Genomic DNA, 18,724 nt, shown 5'->3' with positions numbered 1-18,724 from the left:
GTACGCACAGGCATCGATAACCTTGCTTAATTCCTGCAAGCACAGGAGGTGGTGGTCTGAACTCCTGTTTGCAGATAGGAAAGGAGGTTAGGGCAACCACTGCCCACCCCGCCCCGAGTCTCAGAGTCAGAACAGGTTAGCACCAGATTCACCCCCACATCTGCCTCTACCCATGGGTTCCACTCAACTCTAAAACATTACATCCCAAGGTTCAGGGAGAAAGATGGTCCTCAGGGCCTCAGAAAGCTCACAGTCTCACAGGGGACAGACACCTAAGTCCTATAAGGGGCCAGCCAGTGAATATTTGAAGTTTTCTTGGCCAAGAGGCAACAACCTCTACAACTGCTCTCAGCAAAGGGCTAACCAACTTTTGTACATTTATGTTTTACTTTTTTTTTTTTTTTGGTACCAGGGATTGAACTCGGGTCCTTGCGCTTGCGCAGCAGGCGGCGAAACCACTGAGCTAAATCCCCGGGCCAGCAAGCACAAGGACCCAAATTCAATCCCCAGTACCAAAAAAAAAAAAAAAAAAAAAAAAAATGCAGTAACCAGCTAGGTAATGTGAGGCACACCTGTAATCCCAGCATTCTGGGAGGCTGAGGCAGGAGGATCCCAAGTTTGAGCCTCATCTGGGTAACTCAGTTACTTAGCAAGACCTTGTCTCTAATAAAAACTAAAAGGGGCTGGAGATGTATCTCATTGTGAAGGCTGTAGGTTCAATCCCTAGTAACATGAGAAAGAGACAGAAAGAGAAATAAACCATGCTTGGCTCTCCAGCCACGCAAAACAAACTGGGGGCTGAATTTAGCCACAGGCTTTGGTCACCACCCCAGGAGCTGGTGAGGAAGACAGCTGGACAGACACACAGGAAGTGGTGGCAGTAAGTCTAGTGTACACGGGAAGGCAGGGATATTCCCCCTCTGCAAAAAAGGACCTAGAACAGCCCCATTCACTCAACATCTGAGCCCCATTTACCAAACGCACGCTGTAGACCAAGGGTTTGGGGCTGGGGAGGCGTGGAGCTCACACTCTAGCAGAGGGAGGGAAAGAGCTAATAAACAGTGAAGCTTAAGGGTGGGCATAGTCAAGCTCTTGGCAGCAGATCTGAGGCCAGATTAGCCAGGGAAGGACTCCAGTTATCAGGATCAGAGGAAATCGCAGCTGAGGGAGAGGTGGGTACAGCGACGCATGGGGTGGGCATGAGAAGAGCTGGAACCCCCTGCACAAAACCCCAACCATCAACTCTAAGGTGGGGAGCAGCAAGAGAGGACAGGGGCCAGGAGCTCCAGCAGCCTGAAAGCAAGCTCTCAAGGAAGTAGGCCTTGATTCTGGGGGGCAAATTCTCACACAAGGGAGCAACCCCAGGAAATCTTCACCGGTACTGATGCCCACGATAAGCCCAATTACTTTACTAATGTGCAGGGAGAAAAAGAAATAACCTCCAAAGTATATGCCCCAGAGCAGGAGGGAGAGGGGACTCAGGCACCTGCGACTCCGGCAGCACTTTTATGCATCCCATGTACATTTGGTCATTAATTAGAATTTGTAGCTTCCCTTTCTTTCAGTCCATAAAGAAAGGCAGGGCTGGAGGTGCAGCTCAGGGGCACGGCCTCATATGAGAGAGGCCCTGGCTTCCATCCCCAGTACAAGAGAAAAAAAAAAGAACTTAAAGACACTTAAAATAATCTAAATGTGGGACGGGGATTTAGCTCAGTGGTTTCATAGCCTGCTGCACAAGTGCAAGGACCCGAGTTTGATCCCCGGTACCAAAAAAAATAAAAAATAATCTAAATCCACAACTCTAAATTTGCACAATTTCTCCCAACAATCTGCACTTTTAACAAAATACCACATCTTTTCATTTATTACCACTGAGATTTTGCAAAGTGTTCAGATAATTTCTCCTGAAACAGTTCTCTGTAATAGGCTACAGAGGCTCTGATTTTAACCAATTTTTGTATTTGACTGAATTTGGTTACTGTAACAATAATTGGACCTGGCACCCAAGGTCTGCGCACAAATACTACTGACATATAGAAAGCTAGGTGCTGCTAGGACTTGTGGAATTTCCTCCCAGTGCAAGAACCTCACCGTACTAATGTGCACCTTCATAAAACGTGAGGCTAAACCATCCATGGCCTGAGCCCTGGCACCCCAGGGAGACCCCTACCCCAAGTGTCACCACCCCTTGGACTCCGGGGAGTACCAGTACCTCGAGCAGTGAGGCTGTCCGCTAACCCAGTGTCAGGTGCAGTCTCCCTCCATATCTACAGGGGACTGGTCCACCCCAGTCCCTGATAGAAAACCCACACCCACCCTTCCAGATACTTTAAAGCATCTCTAGATTACTTATAATTAATACAATGTGAATGCTGTGCAAATCACTGTTATTAGAGAATAATGACACAAAAAGTGCTATGTTCAGCACAGGGGCAACCCTGGCAGACCTAACTACACGGTCACCCTGGCAACAAGGTGAGGCTGCAGATAGGGAGGGGCTCCTGGGGTGAAAGAGAAGGTTGGGTTCTCACTAGAGGAACTCTGGCTGCCTGAAGCCCTCTTCTTGTTCCGCTAGGGGGCGCCAGCAGAGGAAGCAGGCTCAGCAGGCTCAGCAAGCTCTTCCGGCAGGCTCAGGGGGGGCATTCCCGGGAGGAAGGTTGTAAATTCAACAGGGCCCTGGGCACCAGCGATGCTTTCCTTCACCTGAGCTTGCCCAAACATAAATTTACACATTGTCTTTGGTTTTATTACTCAAATTTATGCTGCTGGGGTGACTCAACAATCACAACGGACTTCGGATTTTCAGGACATAGTTACAAGTTTTAAAATCTAGCTCAAAGCAGGATACAGGATTTTAAGTAACAAATGCCTATGGATCTGGATATATGCAAATGAGACAGAGAACAAAATCGGTAGGGATGTCTGGAAAGGCATACAAGTGACCCTTTTCTGGAGATGTGCAGGATTTAACCCTTTCTCTGGCAGGGATGTTTTTGTAACCATAAAGTTGCTTTTCAAAAAATAAACAAATAAATTGAATTTGCTCAAAATTTTTAAGTGATCGGGCTGAGATTTTCCCCTTCTGCAACTCAGTCTTGATTGACGATCAGTTAATCTGAACTCTGCCTCTCTTTGTCCATCTGCTCTAACTCAAAAAAACACAACCTTTAATCCACTGTGTTGCAGAGCAGTTTCTGAGTCACCCAGCAGGCTGATCCTTCGCACAAACACTCACTGTACCTGTCCCTCAGCCGACAGGCCTTGGCTCCATTTTGGGGGACCCCAGGAGCTGCACAGTCTCCAGGCCTCTCCCACTGCACAGCCAGGGTCTGCTCATTAGCATTTTATTCAGGGACCAGTGAGCCTCAGCTTGGCAGCTTTAACAAAGAGAGACCCCCCCCAGACTTCCACGCTACGGCACCGAGCCAGCCTGCTGACCGTAAATGTGAACTTCTCAACCCAAGGTACCATGTTTTAGTGAACAAAAATAATGCAGTCGTGGCCTCATCCTGGAGGGGTGTATGTTCTAAATGAAGGGGGGGGGGGGGAATACAACATATAGAGAAGCCATCTAGCACAGTTTCCTAACTTCCAAACAAAGTGCACTAGAAAGGAAAAAGAACAGCCCTTTTACAGTGACTGTCACTGATCTCAAAGGCGGGCAGAACTCTCCCCACAGCCCATTGGACTGGAAGAAAAAAGGCTCCTCCCCAGCGCCTGGCAGGGGCTTTAATTATTTTTATCTCACCTTCTCAGGAGGCTCCAAAGCTGGAAGCAGGGCGGTTTTTATGGGTACACTGCTGCTGTGAGCACTCTACTGTTCTCAGTGCAAAGTTTGTTTTAGAAGTTTAACAAGGGCCCCTGCATTTCATTTTGCACTGAGCCCTGTGAATTACAGAGGTCAGAAAGGGAAGTGACAAAACCTAGAAAAAGTGACAAAAACCTAGAAGCATCTTTACGAAGTACACTGGGAGACGAGAAGTGAAGCTGCAGAGCCCTGTTCTCGCCCATTCTGGATCCCAAAACAACCCAGCTTTGGTCTCCAGGATCCGGGACTTTTTAAATGCACTCGCAGACGCTCCACAGAATCTGGGTATGAGATTTCTGCAGAAGCAAAATGAAAAATTCTCTGCCTGCCATCGCTTAAACCACATTAAATGTCTTCTAATACATTCATCCCTTTTGGCTTTCACCACTTCACCCAAGTTGTCTCAGTCGGTTTATAGCAGAGAACAAACTTCCAATTCCTAGGACTGTTTATTTCTACAGAGATAGACCCGAGCCTTTCATAAGCAAACCCACGGAGCCCAAGCATGCCTTTCATGGATGACGGCTTCAGAATAAGAGCAGTTTGTCTGCACTGCAGGGAGAAACCAGATGTTTCCCTTGAGTCGAAACAAGCAAATGACAATTCAGTCAAACTTCTGAACAGCTTGGGAAATGAAAAAAAAGCAAAAAAAATTTTTTTTCTTAAATGAATTCCAGGGCACTAGTATGTGTGGGCCTATTTTTGACCCCAAACACCTCCAGCTATACTTCTATTTTTCATTGTGCATGCAAACACTGATTGCCTTTGTAGCTCTCCCAGCGCAGTCTCCGTGTGTAACCCTGGTTAATGTATTACTCTTTAACTCACTCTCTAATCTAACTGTGACAGTGATGAGTTGTAAATTCTGCTCCCTGTGTACATTTCCTGGGGTTGACATTAAAACACCTCTGCAGACCCTGCAGAGTTCAGAGGTTTAAAGTTGAAATTTTCATATTCAAATAGAGTTGTCCGCATTCCCCAAAGCCTAAGAAAAGACTTGTCTAAAAACAGGCACAGGGTTGAAAAGTAGTATTATAAATACCACTACTCACTGCTTCGTGCTTTTGTTTGAAATGGAGAATTTTTTTTAAAAGACTGCAGCTTAAATGTTAACAAGTTTATATTCAACAGAAGCTTTTGCAATAAATAGCCTTGCAGGCCTACGGTCCTCCAAAATAGTGAAGTAGGCTGACCCCCTGGTAGGGAGGAAGTAACTTTTGGTGAAAGATAACAGTGTAATTTGCATGTGAGATTTTTGAGGGTTTGGTGGAGTTTTGTTTTTCACTAAATAATAGATCAGTTCACCAATGATCTGTAACAAAGTAAAATCAAGTATTTGGAAAGAAAAAAAGAAACTGAACCTTGTGGATCTGAAGGAACTTTACATCTGTCAGAAACTGCAAGAGAGTGTTTGGCAAATCTGCTTTAAATAAGACTCATAAATGCAGATGTTCTGGATGGTGACAGGGATTTGGGGAAGGGGAATTCTGCTTACTGAACAGTCAGAGCCTTGATGCAGGCTCTCTGCAGGAGTTTTACTGCCTTACCATCAAAAGTCCATCACTGAAATGCTCTTTAAAAAAAAATCATGAAACATATTCTAGCGTTCACTCATTTTGAATAGTTTATACTTTGAAAACATAAATAGACTTCAGGCTAAGTAATTCTCCATGAACACACACATCTTCCCCACACCATTCTACCTTCTCATCAACTCCCCCCACCCTTCACAGGCTGGGTGTGGAGCTCAGGTGCACAAAGCCCCCCTGGCATTGTGGAGGCCCATGCTCTATCCGCAGGGGAGGGAGAGAGGAGACTGGTGGATCCTCCATTTCAAAATGCAGTGAGATTAACTGCAAGCCCAGAGAAGGATCTAGGGCGGATCCTAGATTACAATGAAAACTGAGATCTTCAAAGGGAGGTGAGCTCCTCAGGACAGCTGGAGCTAGCAGTGTGAGCACAGTGCTGCTGAACTCTGCTGAACGCGCAGAAAGAATTGGGGCAGGAGAAGCAGCAAGTTGGTTTTATATCACATACAAGGGGTGTGAAGGGGTCCCCTCCTTTGCCATGGACCTTCGCTCATGATTTCTGGGATTTATGGCTCACCATCTGTCCAGAATTCCCTAGCACAAAAGAAGCGCTGGCAACTGTGTTCATTATGCATCTGTTTGGACTCTCTTTCAAGGCTAAGTACCTGCTGGCTTCATTTAGCCCTTGGTCAGAAGGTAGTCTGGAAGGCATTCCTGGTATGAAGACCCAGGGAACTCCTCTTATGAAAATGCAAATGCGATGTCCCTGACCACCTGGGATAAGTACACAGACACTTCCAGAATTAAACTTCTATGTAGAGAAGTAGAAATATAAATTCTCTGGCCAGCTACGGTGGCGCATGCCTATAATCCCATGTACCAGTCTAGGCAACTTAATGAGACCTTGTCTCAAAATTAAAAATAAATGGACTGCAGTTCAGTAGCAGAGCGTGCCCAGCTTCAATCCCAAGTACTGTGTTTATGAATGAATGTGTGAGAGAGACTCATTCATTAATTTGTCTTTCCTGGCACAACCCAAATCTTTTTTTTTTCTAGTGCTGGGGACTGGTCAGATTTTTTTGAGGTAAATGCTAGATTTTGCTGGGTTTGCTAGTAGCTCAAGGTTTCTTTTTGGCTTTATTTCCAGTGCCACTGAACGCTACTAATTCAGGGAGACGGCCTCATTAAAAAAAAAACGCGTAAAGTTCTAAGAACTACTTTTAAGCCTCCCAGTTGTTTCAAAAGCAAATGAATTTCACTTGTTTCTGGGAAAGCACTGCTGCCGCACGGCTTTCAGCAGTTGTCCACCTTGGCATGGTGGGGCTGGGCTGACGGGCTTCCCTGGACTCGGAAAGTATTTTAAATGCCTGCAATCTCAAAAGCCCTCTGCAGCATATGCACAAGGATGAACACTGTGGCTATGGCTGAGCTACTACAGGCGAAAGTGCTGAGCTCAGCTCCCTGCATTCAGGCAAGCCAGGGTGGGAACGACCACAACTGTGCCCTTACCTCCCCACATCGCCAAGGACAGGCTTTCCCTCTTTCATTCCAGGAGCTTCAGTCATAGTTTTAGCAATGGATGAAAAAAGGAAACCTTTTCCTTCCCTACATCCCACCTGTAAGGCTATCAGGCTGCTTAAAAAATCATCAACTAGGGCCAGGGATTTAGCTCAGTGGTTTCGCTGTCTGCTGCACAAGCACAAGGACCCGAGTTCAATCGGCGGTACCAAAAAAAAAAAAATCATCAACTAGCTGGCATAGTAACACATGCCTGTAATCCCAGTGCTCAGGAGGCTGAGGCAGGAAAACCATAGTGAGTATAGCCTGGGCTACACAGCGAGTTCAAGGCCAGCTTGAGTGACATAGCAAGACCCTGTCTCAAAACAAAATAAAATCACCAACTAGACTGTACCGAGCAACCAGCTTACTTAGAGCAGGCAGTCCTCCTCCACTGTTTTTTACCTGCATCCTAATTTGAGCAGCATTTCTAAAACCAGCTCCAGTGCCACTTTCTCTCCCTGGCATACCTTGTCTGGGAATTTCTGGATCACAGAATCAACCTTCATGGAGCCTTGGATCCAGGCTGGCTCCCTGCTCTTTTCTTCCTTTTTCCCAGGAGAGGGAGGCTCAGGAATCACAGCCCAAGTGGGAAGAACAAGGCGCAGCCGAACCTGGGTCCTGAGCCTATGCTCCCAGCCGAAGCAAGCCGGGGTTTTGCTCTTACCAGGGCAGGCTGCAGGGCTGTTCCTCCCAGCAGTGGCAGGCACCTCGCGTTCAGAAGGCCCCATACCTGGTCTAGTGCTCTGCAGTCACCAGCTTGAAATTCACTCTCCACCCACCCAGCAGCGCCACTGTGACTGGCCATGAGATGCTTAATAATGTTTGGGCACAGGCACCACAGGGTGGTTTTGCACTGGACACCACGCTCTCTTACTTCCTGCAAGATTCAGAACTGATGGTCACCTCTTCTGGAAAGACATCGTGAGCTCCTCTCTGATGGGCCCCCTAATCCCCAGCCTACCCCTCCATCAGCACCAGCCCTTCCTCATCCCGGCATCTCTGTGCTAAGTCCTCTCCATCCCAGAAGCCCATTTCCAGCAGCTCTCCAAGGTGGGTGCTTTAGGACCCGAGATGCACTAGAAGGTCACGGGACCTGCCCACATGGCAGGGCAGGTGCAGACAGGAGTCTTGAGCTCAGGCAGAGCACAAGCTGGGAACCGCTACTCTCAGCTGCCAGGACTATGCTCAGAAGCAGGAACTCGGTGTCAAGAAAGGGAAGTGCTACCGAAGGCCTCCAGACTCATGCCACGCTAGTGTGACCACTGGTGACTGTCCCCTATCATTGCTTGCAGGCTGGGATGTCTTGCCGGTTCCTGACTTCCACGAAGCCCCATACCCCCAAGTTTATCTTGGTAGTGCAGAAATCAAATCTACCATGTACGTGGCACATGATGGAGCCCCAAATGTTTCTTAAAAGAATGATAAAATTTCCATGTGGATCCCTAAGTTTATTATCACAAAACTTCAAAACAGCCAGGTGTGGTGGTGCACACCTGTGATCCCAGCACTCAGGAGGCTGAGGCAGGAGTATGGTCATGAGTTTGAGGCCAGCCTGGGCTACACAGTGAGTTCGAGGTCAGCCTGGGCTACGTAGTGAGTTCGAGGCCAGTCTGAGCTACACAGTGAGACCTGTCTCAAAAAAAAAAACAAAAAACTTCAAATATTTCTTATGAAAGCTGCATTAAAAATTAATCCAATTATTGTGTTGTTTTAAATACAACTTGAACAAAATAAGACGATCCAAAATGTTGGAAGCCACAGAGTTAAAAGAAACTCTGGTACAGGCTGGCTGTGTGGCTCAGTGGTAGAGACCATGCACAGCATGTGAGGCCCTGGGTTCAATCCCAGGGGAAAACAAACAACCTGTCGTCCACTTTTCCCTCCCAATGGTGAGTTCCTCATTAGCCAAGCTGTTAGTTCAGCTGTTTAAAGTCAGATCGTTTTCTCAGAATAAGTTTGAAATGTCTGCAAACTGATTAAGTTAAAGCCCTTAAAACTTTGGCCATATCTCAACAAGAATCTATATCGCTGGCTTTTTTTTTTTTCAAACATGTTAGTTCTTACCCAAAATGCACACTGTAAATCAAATTTTGAGGCAACGTCAGATAAACACAAATCAGGGGACAAATTACAAAGTGACTGGCCAGCAAGTCCTCTTCAAAAATGTCAGTTTCAATGTCAGGCAAGACAATTAACCCAGAAGCTGTGCCAGGTTAGGGGAGATCGACAGAGCAGGATGGCTAAACACAGCCGGCAGACCTGGACTGGTTCTGGGCCAGGTAAAAAGCCACAGAGGCTGCTTTCAGGACAAATGGCAAAGCATAAGGACTGTAAATTAGCACAACAGTACTGGACTGGTGTGAAACTTCTTGATGTTGATAACTGCACTGTTATGTAAGAGAAATGTTCTATTAGAATGAAACACTGAAGTGTTTAGGGATAAAAAGGAACTATGTCAAGCCAGGCACCATGGCACATGCCTATAATCCCAGCTACTAGAAGGGCTGAGGCAGGAGTATAAATTCGAGGCCAAATACTCTGGTTTCTCTTAAGAATGTATAAATCTTTCACTTTTTACTAAAGGTAAATTCAAGACCAACTTGGGTAACAGCAAGATCCTGCCTCAAAAACTAAAATAGAAAGAGCTGGAGGTGTAGCTCAGTGGTAAGGTGCCTCTGGGATCAACCCCCAGTACTAAAGAGGGGAAAAAAAGAAAGAAAGAAATTATATCTGCAACTTAGTTTTGTAATGACACTGTGATAGAGGGTGTGTGTGTGTGTGTGTGTGTGTGTGTGTGTGTGTGTGGAGAGGAGAGTACTTAAAAGTCATGTCCTCCATGTGAACAACTGGTCCATCTGGAAGAAAGGTTTGTTAGGGTTTGGGTTCCTTTTTTCTTTTTTTAAGGAGCTCCTGGTATGATTTTTGAAACTTTTTTGCTAGTTGGAAATTATTACCAAACTTACAAAAGAGCCAGGGATTTAGCTCAGTGGCGCCGTGCCTGCCTCACAAGCGCAAGGTCCTGAGTTCAATCCCTGACACCAAAAGAAACCAAAAAAAAAAAAACTGTATGAGTACAAGTACCGCTACTATTCATCAGGAAATGATGTAGAATTTAGGTAAATATCATGGCTTGTGATCTACTGGTCAAGGTATTTTGTTTCTGAAAAAACTTAAACTCCCAACAGAGTGGTTAAATGTACACACTAAGATTTTATGTTATAAAAAGGAAAAGTGACCTTCTAGAATACACAGACATAGTTGTTTCATTTTGCTTCAGAACTTACTAAATGAGGCTGTTGGTGGAAAGCTCTCCTCAAGGAAACATTAATTCAACAGTAAGGTCAAAAAGGCTTTCTTTTTCTTCCTCTCCCTGCAATGCTCAGTCTGGTTTGTTACTGCAGCTCTCTCACCACCACAGTGTATCAAATAACTGAGCCACCTCCATCATTTTCTGGGCTGACAGTTTCTGCAGTGTTTTGTTGGTCTTTCAAGACAAACTGCAAAGCGAGGGCCTGGTTTAATATTCAGAACTGTGTTGTTTCCCTCTACTGTTGCATCGGCATGACAATAGGGATCACGGGCCACAAAAGGTGACCAACAAAGGAAGACAAGTTTTTAATACTAGAGCCATCTGCCAATTCTCCTCAGCATCTTTTCAAGAACCGAGCCAAGTTAAGGCAGGAGCCAGAGAAGGGATGGCAGGGGAGGGCTGAAAAATCATCCCGGGAAAAGCCATTGCAATATGAAAAGAACCACAGAAGGGTGGGGGCCCGGATGGACGGATGAATAGAATCGAAGGCCCTTTTTCTTGAGCTCTGAAGAGCTCCACCCTACCCTCTCTGATGAGCCTTTTGTTGGTTGCCAAGCATTTTAGAGGTTATAGTAAGAATATGTTATTAAGAGAGGATTTAATACACACCACCACAAAAAGCACCCTCCAGAGGGATCTTCCGACTCCCCACACAGACAGCCCAAGCCACCTATCTCTGCAAAGGTTACACTGGCTTTTTTTTTCTTTAAGGCACAATGCTTAAATACAGTAGTTTTGCATCAGTAAACCATTTGCACACCAACGAGAAATTTCACCTTGTCCAAGAAACGGAATTTTTTAAGACCACCAACCATAAAAGTAGATCACGTGCACTAAATTTCAACTGTGTTTTTGAGGCCCAAATATAGAATCCTAAATTTTTTCCTGGAAGGATATTCTACTCTGAACCTTAAAACCCTGGACAGACAGACAGCCTGTTTAGAAGCTAAAGCCCTTAACGCACACCAGCTCAGGTGCTAAGTCCCTTGGGCACCCCTCTATCTTATCTCTTCCAGAATTCTCAATTTCCTGAACGCAAGGCATAGTTTTAATTCCCCTGGGCCTCTCCTAAAACAGTATTAATCCCCACGTGGGGTTAGTAATCTTAGGAGGACAATCACGAGTGCCTCTTTCTCTGGACAGATTGGTCAACTTTATGCAGCGTTCTCTGTTCCAAATGCAAACTTAACTCTATTGTAGTTGGAAACTGAAGCCAGCATTAGCTGGGTGGTTTCGTGGCTTCTCCAAGGATGTATCTGTGTGGGTTTTTAAAGTTCTGCCATTTAAAATGCGTGAGGATGAAGGACTATCTGGTCTCTGCTCCGAGAATCAGACTAAGCAGCACTCACAAAGCTTCAATGTGGGATTTACAGGACACCTTCAAAGGCATCCTCACAGATGCAGCATCTGCAGAAAGTAATGCTGCAGTATGTGACGGGTAAAGTAATCCCTGCGGAAAGATTATTTCTGAATGCTGTTTGTCCTTCAGGACTGTTCAGGGCCCCACTGTCCTTCTTGGCCAGCAGGGGGAAAAGGAGAGGTGAGAGAGGGCAGAGAATTTAATTCCAATGGAGGGCATGACAGGCAAGTTATCTGACCAGAATCTCAGTGGCCAGCACAGGCAGCCTGAGCCCAGAGACACTACCTGGTCCTGCCAGGCCCAGGCACGCTGAAGCCTCCTGGTCCCCAAGCTACAGAGTGGCTGTCGCACCACGTGGCACACCCACAGCCTGGGCCTTGAACTCTGCTCCTCTAACTGTCAGCGGCCTGTGATTGAGCTGCAACCCCATGGCCCCGGAGCCAGGAGGCTGACCTCTTGCTGTGAGCCGGCTGTAGACCTGCGAGTTGACTTCCTTGTCCCGCACGTAGCATCGGATCTCCTCCACCGCCTCACGGATGACGGTGACAGCTAGCACGAAGCCCTGCGGAGAGACAGGACAGAGGGTGAGCCCTGCTGAAACCAGCTGTGCACAGTACCAGCTCCAGCCCATCAACCTGCTCCAGGCCTCTCTAAGGGACAGGCACTCGCTGACATGCACAGCCAGTCCATCCACTGTCACCTCTGCAGAGGACACGTGGGCGAGGGGCCCAGAAACACCCACAGGCAATGGACAGTGACTGCTGACTGTGCTGCTCATATCCCCGGGCTGCACATAAAGCCACCAGGTCATCAGCAGGGATCTAACTGCAGCAACTCCGACTCTTCTCTGCCACATTGTTCTGCATCTAAAGAAACCTGGGGAGACAATGCCGATGGGAAGGACCGCTGGGCTGCAGCTATGTAAGACCCATCCATGGTTCTGATACCTCACAAGGGACATCACCCTTTCCTTTCGAAACACACGGGCACACGCCTGCCATCCCAGCACTCCCGTCGGCTGAGCACACACGTTCAGGCCCAGACCAGGCAACTTAATCAGACACTGTCTCAAAATAAGAAATCGGGCTGGGGATGTAGCTCAGTGCCAAGGCCTTGGGTACACACACACACACAGACACACACACACACACACACACAACAAAGTATGACACTGCTCATGTAAACCACAAGGACAGCATGCACTGCTAAATGTTTCCCAGTCCTCAACTACTGCCTCGATGCCTGTGGGAGGACGGCGGATTACGGAGGAACTGAAGGCACTTTAGCCTTATCAGTAATGTTTCATAAAGAAACCACAGAATAGCACTGGTTATAGAAGTGCCAATTAATACAAATTAAAACCTTCCCCTAGGTCCAGCGCCCCAACTCATCACATCTGCAGGGGTGTGGGGAGCTACCCACAGCAAAGCTCTATTACAATTTAGACTCCCCTGTACCAACGCAGGCAAAAGCTCATTTTCTTATACTCTGACACTGTTCGCATTTGCCACTGCTTCCCTCTGCCCTCTTTCAAAGCTTGCCAATTCTTTTTTAAAATACAGATGGGTGCCTGCCTCGCAAGCGCAAGGACCTGAGTTTGATTCCTTAGTGCCAAAAACAAACAAAAAAAAATACAGATGGCATAATTGCCATAGGGCTAGCGGGGCTTTCCTTGAGAATTTCATTTTCATAATGCTTATCCCATGAAATACATTAATTTCAATTCAAAGGACTTTAAATCTTTTATGTAAACCTAACCAGAGATGTGCTGCTAGGATCACGCCTGTTTCCAATCAGATGTAAAGCACACGCTCCAGCCTAAGGAAAGGGGTGCGTTCACAGTGAAGTCCTGGCCAGACCACACAGAGCGGGGAGAGAGCATGAGGAGGAAGCTCAGGCCCAGGCTGGGCTCCTCACCCCAGGCTGCCATCTTGTTGTTCTAAGTCAGAACCTGGGTTTTTGCTGTTGTTTGTTTTTCCATATGTTTCAGTTTCTGGGCTGGGGATTTAGCCCAGTGGTTCTGCCGCCTGCCTCGCAAGGGCAAGGACACACACACACACAAAAAGTTTCAGTTTCTGTTTCTCCCTGCACTGGGCCTGGCTAAATCCCACTGATATTAACAGAAAGTGCATGATCATACAAAGATTGGATCCGCTCACTAACCTCCATGCTGCAAATAAATAGCACTAAGTTATCGGACCAGCTATACACACGCACACGCGCACACACACACACAGTTCTCATTAATCCTATGCACTACCCCCTAGGCTAGAAATTGCTTTACAAAGAGATCCAAATGTAGTCCAGAAATAGATTCCAACTGTTCACTCTAGGAGGTCCTTCACATCCACAAATACTGAGGAATAGCTTTGATGGGAAGGGGACTGGGGATGTCTTGAGCTTGTAAAGAATTCACAGGCAGTGGTCAGACAGACAAGCAACTCTGAAGGTGCTCTCTAAGCCCTCTATAAAATTTGTACATAAAATACAGATTTACTAACAGGGGTGCACACCCGAAAACCCAGCTACTGGGGAGGTTGAGGCAGGAAGGCTACAAGTTCAAGGCTAGCCTGGGCAAAGTAGCAAGATCCTGTTTCAAAATAAAAAATAGGGCCAGGGATTTAGCTCAGTGGTTTCGCCACCTGCTGCGCAAGTGCAAGGACCCAAGTTCGATCCCCAGTACCAAAATAATAAAAAATAAATAAAAAATAAAAAGGGCTAGGGATGTAACTCAGTGATAGAGCAGTTGCCTAGCATCCTTGAGGACTTGTGTTCAATAGCCAGTATGAGAGAGACAGAGAGAGATAGAGACAGAGACAGACAGTATGTATCCCTGTCTCCTGTAGTCCCAGCTACTTGGGAGAATGAGGTAGCAGAATCACTTGCATGCATGAGTTCAAGCCCAGCCTGGGCAACAAGGCAAAACCCAGTTTAAAAGAAAAAAAATCAATTTATTAAAGCACCACTAACCTATGGGAGACAGAAATTAGAAAAGAGGAGCAGCAGGGAACTTTCTGGGGTGACAGAAACTTTCTGGTCTTGACCGAGAAGGTGTTCGCATGGGTGCTTACAACACCCACTGAAACACAAACTGAAGACCTGTGTCCATTGTGTGGTACGCAGATTACATCTTGATACCAAAAAGGTCTAAGCTTATTTGATCATCACACAAGTGATTTCAGCTATTTCCTGAGGAGTCCCCCCCCCTTAATATATTAGCACCAAGAGGAAAGCTATTAAAAGCCAAAACTTAAACCAACCAATGAAAAACAATGGATTAGTAGCAGAATTCAAAAACTAAAACAAAGGTGTTTCCTGACAATTTCCTGTATGTTCCTGTATTGTTACTTTTCTCATTACTGAGACAAAATACCCAACGCCCAAACTTAAAGGAGTTTTATTTTGGCTCAGGATTTGTAGATGTTTCAGTTCATAATCAGCTGGTTCCAAGGTCAGACATGGCAGAGGGGCATCACAGAGGAGAAACAGTTCATGGCAGGCAGAAGGCAGCAAAAGCAGCAAGCAACAAGCGATGGCAGAAGCCCTCTTTCTGTCCCTTATATCCTATCCAGACTACCTGGGCAGGTAGCACTCACATCCATGCTTATACCAAACCAATCAGTGGACTAATTTAGTAATCACATAACCTTAATCCCAGCATCACACACTCTAGATCCAGCCACCTCTGAAAAACCCCAGCTATGGCCACATGAGGCTTTGGGAGGACATCTAGACACAAGCTATAACAAGCATTTTATTTGTAATAATTCATTTCATTTTCCCAACAAGCCAAGGAAGTAGTCATGACCATCCCTATTTTACAGATGAGGAATCCAAGGCTTAGAAAAGTAGGTTTATTCAAAGTACAACTGCATTCCCAACAGCTAAACCCAAACCACTTGACTCATAGTCCTCATTCAGAACTACTGTGCTTATACCTGGATTTGAAAATGTGTTCTAGCCAAGAACTGGAATTTGATCCTCTGCATAAAAATGTGCTGGGCTGGCCGGGGATTTACCTCAGTGGTTCTGCTGTCTGCCTCGCAAGTACAAGGTCCTGAGTTCAATCCCCGGTACAAAAAAAAAAAAAGAAAAAAAAGAAAAAAAATCTGCTGGGAAAAATCAGAGACCATCATCTAGAAGTAGACGCTAATTTCTAATCCAGCTCCACCCTCATTCTCTGTAATCCCTCAGAAGACAGGTAGAAATACAAGACAAATATCTTTCACCTTAACCTTCCAGGAAAGCTAACTATACAGGAGCCTTGGATGTGGAGTTAGAAACAACCAGTGCCTGCATAAGTTTGGAGACAAGCCATCCACCGGCCTTGCTTCCATCCTCAGGCACAGTCAGAGTCCAGGTACCACCTCCCCACAGTGAATATAATCACTATGTAACACCCACTGATAAGAATAAAAACTTTTAAAACAGCCACAGCCAGAGAGAAACCAAGAAAGTCTGTCAGGAGGCAGCAGAGGTGGTTTGGGATGAGGCCTCAATTAAAAGAAAAATGTAATTAACCACTGCATACACTGCAAGGTAGGGCGGCCAGCTTCTCCTGGGAAATCAGTACATTACTTCAGCAAAGAGACACCACAGGAATGGAGGGGTAGACTCTCTCCAGGTCACCTCAGGCTAGATGAGGACTTTGCCACCCCCACTGCTGATAGAGGAAACAGCAGTATGAACAATGGGAGCAGCAGATGGGGCAAAGTTCATACAATACTCTGGTCTCCACTCGCCAATGCCAGGTACCCCTCTGGCCTCTCACTGAGGAGGGTTCACGTCATTCTAAAGGGTCTCAATGCACATCAGATCTGTTTTCTGTACCTTATGAACTCCAGAAAGGTGCTGAGATGACTTAGGATGTAAGGCCTGGCAAGGTAAGAGCAAAAACACTTGAAAGAATAAAAGGCTCTGGGAAGATGGAGGAGTGGTAAGCAGCAATAAATCAGCCTCTCCAAGATTCAGAATTCAGACACTGGAAAATAACAACCTGGGGAAGAAAAGAAGGAAGGAAGTGAATCCCTGGGACCCAGGAAGAACCTGAAGGGAAAACTGGAGCCAACAGAAAAACTGAAGAGTCAAACCACAGTGCAGAAAAGGGAAGGGGCAATCTCCACCTTTTCCCCAGCTCCTGGCTCATGGTAAGAGAAAAAAGATCAAATCTACAGAGACGCCGTGAAAAGCGGGCGACTCCAGAGGCCTTCAGGGAGAAACGCACTAGTGGAATGGAGCAGTGGATCCCATGTGCACTACAACAGCTGGTGAGAGACTCCAGTCCAAGCCTCTGCCATATCCCCTGGAGAGGGTGCCTGGCCAGATGCCATTTTAGGGAGGAGCCAACTTAACCTGGGACTCAGAGCAGCCCAGGGTTGTCTTCATCTCAGGGCTTCCAGTGCTAAACTCCCACAGTGACTGGCTGAGGAACAACCACAGGAGACATTCAAGGACAGGGAGCTGTGGTCAGACTGGCAAGAGACACCCAGAGTGTCATAAGCTAAACGACTCAAGGCTTACTCCCATGGCCAGGTTGAGCCTGAATTTCTGTGGAAGTGAAAGTTCCAAACCGGCACCCTGCCCTAACCCTACCACTAGCTTGCTGAGATTATCCAACACAGAACTGGGCTCTGACGCTGTCATTACCAGCCAGAGCTGAGTCACACCTTGAATCTGACACTGCCACACAACTGTAGACCCCAGAAGATAACCAAAGACTTGAAATCACAGAGAAATTTCTCATTTTTCTTTGCTATTGGTCTTTTATTTTTGTTCATTTGGGTTATTTTTTAATTGCTTTTTTATGTGCATGTGAATATAGTTTTTGTTTTGTTTTGTTTTTGTTTTATCCTTCCTTCCTTCCTTCTTGTCTTCTCACCATTTTCCTGAGGCTTGGGCAATTTTCCTTTGTGCTTCAGCCTTGTTTCTGATCTTTTTTTCTTCTTTCTTTTCTCTATTTATTCCTCTTTTCCCTTTGAAATTTTATCCCGAGGATTAAATTGCTCTGTTAAATGAATATTTACTATATATAATTTTATTTGTCTTAGATTTTATTACATAACTATAAATCATGTATCCAGGGTAAGAGGAGGCAAATTAGTAGTCATCACACTGTCATACTCCAGTCTGTTTGATGCTATTGCTATTACTGATTGTACTCATTCAGCCAAGGTGACATAATCTTCCTTGCATGCCAATACCTAGATAGTCTGGGGTCATAAACAATACTACAGCCCTATACCAAAGAACTGCATGCTAGGCCAAACAGGCTGCAACCTAATAAACACAAGAGGCAGGATTCTGGGACAGACTCAAAGGCCAAATTCAACTATGCCTAGAAAACATCTCTGAAAAGTAGTCATTTCCTTAAGAGGTCTCGTTACTAGAAACAAAGCTACCTGCCATAAGCAATTTACAAGCCTCAATAGAAAACAAATAAACAAAAAACAACAACAACAAAAAACAGACAATGAGAAAACATGGAAGCAAAATGCAACCCAACACTCCCAACTCACCCAAGGCAGAGCCAGGGGACACTGAGGTGGAAGAAACCAAAAGTCAGTCAGCTAAACCTTCTGAAATGCTAACAGTGGAGGTAACAAAACAGATGAATAACTCTCTTGGCAAAACCAAAAGAGAAGTAATTACACAGATAATTCAAGAGATGATGACCACAATGAAGGAAATGTTTAGTAAAACTAAAGCAGACTCAGATTAAGAAAAACAGAGAAGCTTAGGAAAGACAGGGAAACCATGAATGCCCAATAGGAAAGAACTGGATTACATAAAATAGATTCCAATAGACATCCAGGAGATTAAAAATTCTATTGAAAGTACAGTATACACAGCAGAATCAACCAATGTGAAGAAAGAATATCAGATCTAGAAGAGAACATTGTGGTTAGTGATCATCAAATCAAAGATTTCTTAAAATTAGCAAGGGACCATGAAAAATTGACCCAAAGGCTAACAGATAATACAAAGAAGAAGAATATAAGATTAATTGGCATTGATGAAAAAATCAGAAGATAGCACAGAGGACATAAAAGAACTTATTCACAGAAGTAACAGTAGAAAACTTTCCAAGCATACAAAAAAAATTTGACATACAGACAAGTGAGGCATATAAAACCCCAAATAGTTATGATCAGAAAAAA

The 18,724-nt window shown here is 45.5% G+C and overlaps 1 protein-coding gene across 3 annotated transcripts in view; it reads right to left on the bottom strand.

Annotated features, from left to right (window-relative positions):
- Positions 1-18,724, bottom strand: part of Atp9a (ATPase phospholipid transporting 9A) — a 141,381-nt gene that overhangs the window by 78,138 nt on the left and 44,519 nt on the right. For all 3 annotated transcript variants that reach the window (XM_021238923.2, XM_004858042.4, XM_004858041.4), the window contains exon 4: positions 12,021-12,129. In XM_021238923.2, coding sequence (XP_021094582.1) covers positions 12,021-12,129 — 109 coding nt within the window. The remainder of the gene's footprint in view (positions 1-12,020; positions 12,130-18,724) is intronic.

Source organism: Heterocephalus glaber, unplaced genomic scaffold (genome assembly GCF_053883595.1).
Source record: "Heterocephalus glaber isolate CG9 unplaced genomic scaffold, H.glaber_assembly_v1.0 deba00001673, whole genome shotgun sequence".
Classification (NCBI taxonomy): domain Eukaryota; kingdom Metazoa; phylum Chordata; class Mammalia; order Rodentia; family Bathyergidae; genus Heterocephalus; species Heterocephalus glaber.
This window is presented reverse-complemented; position numbering and strand designations above follow the sequence as displayed.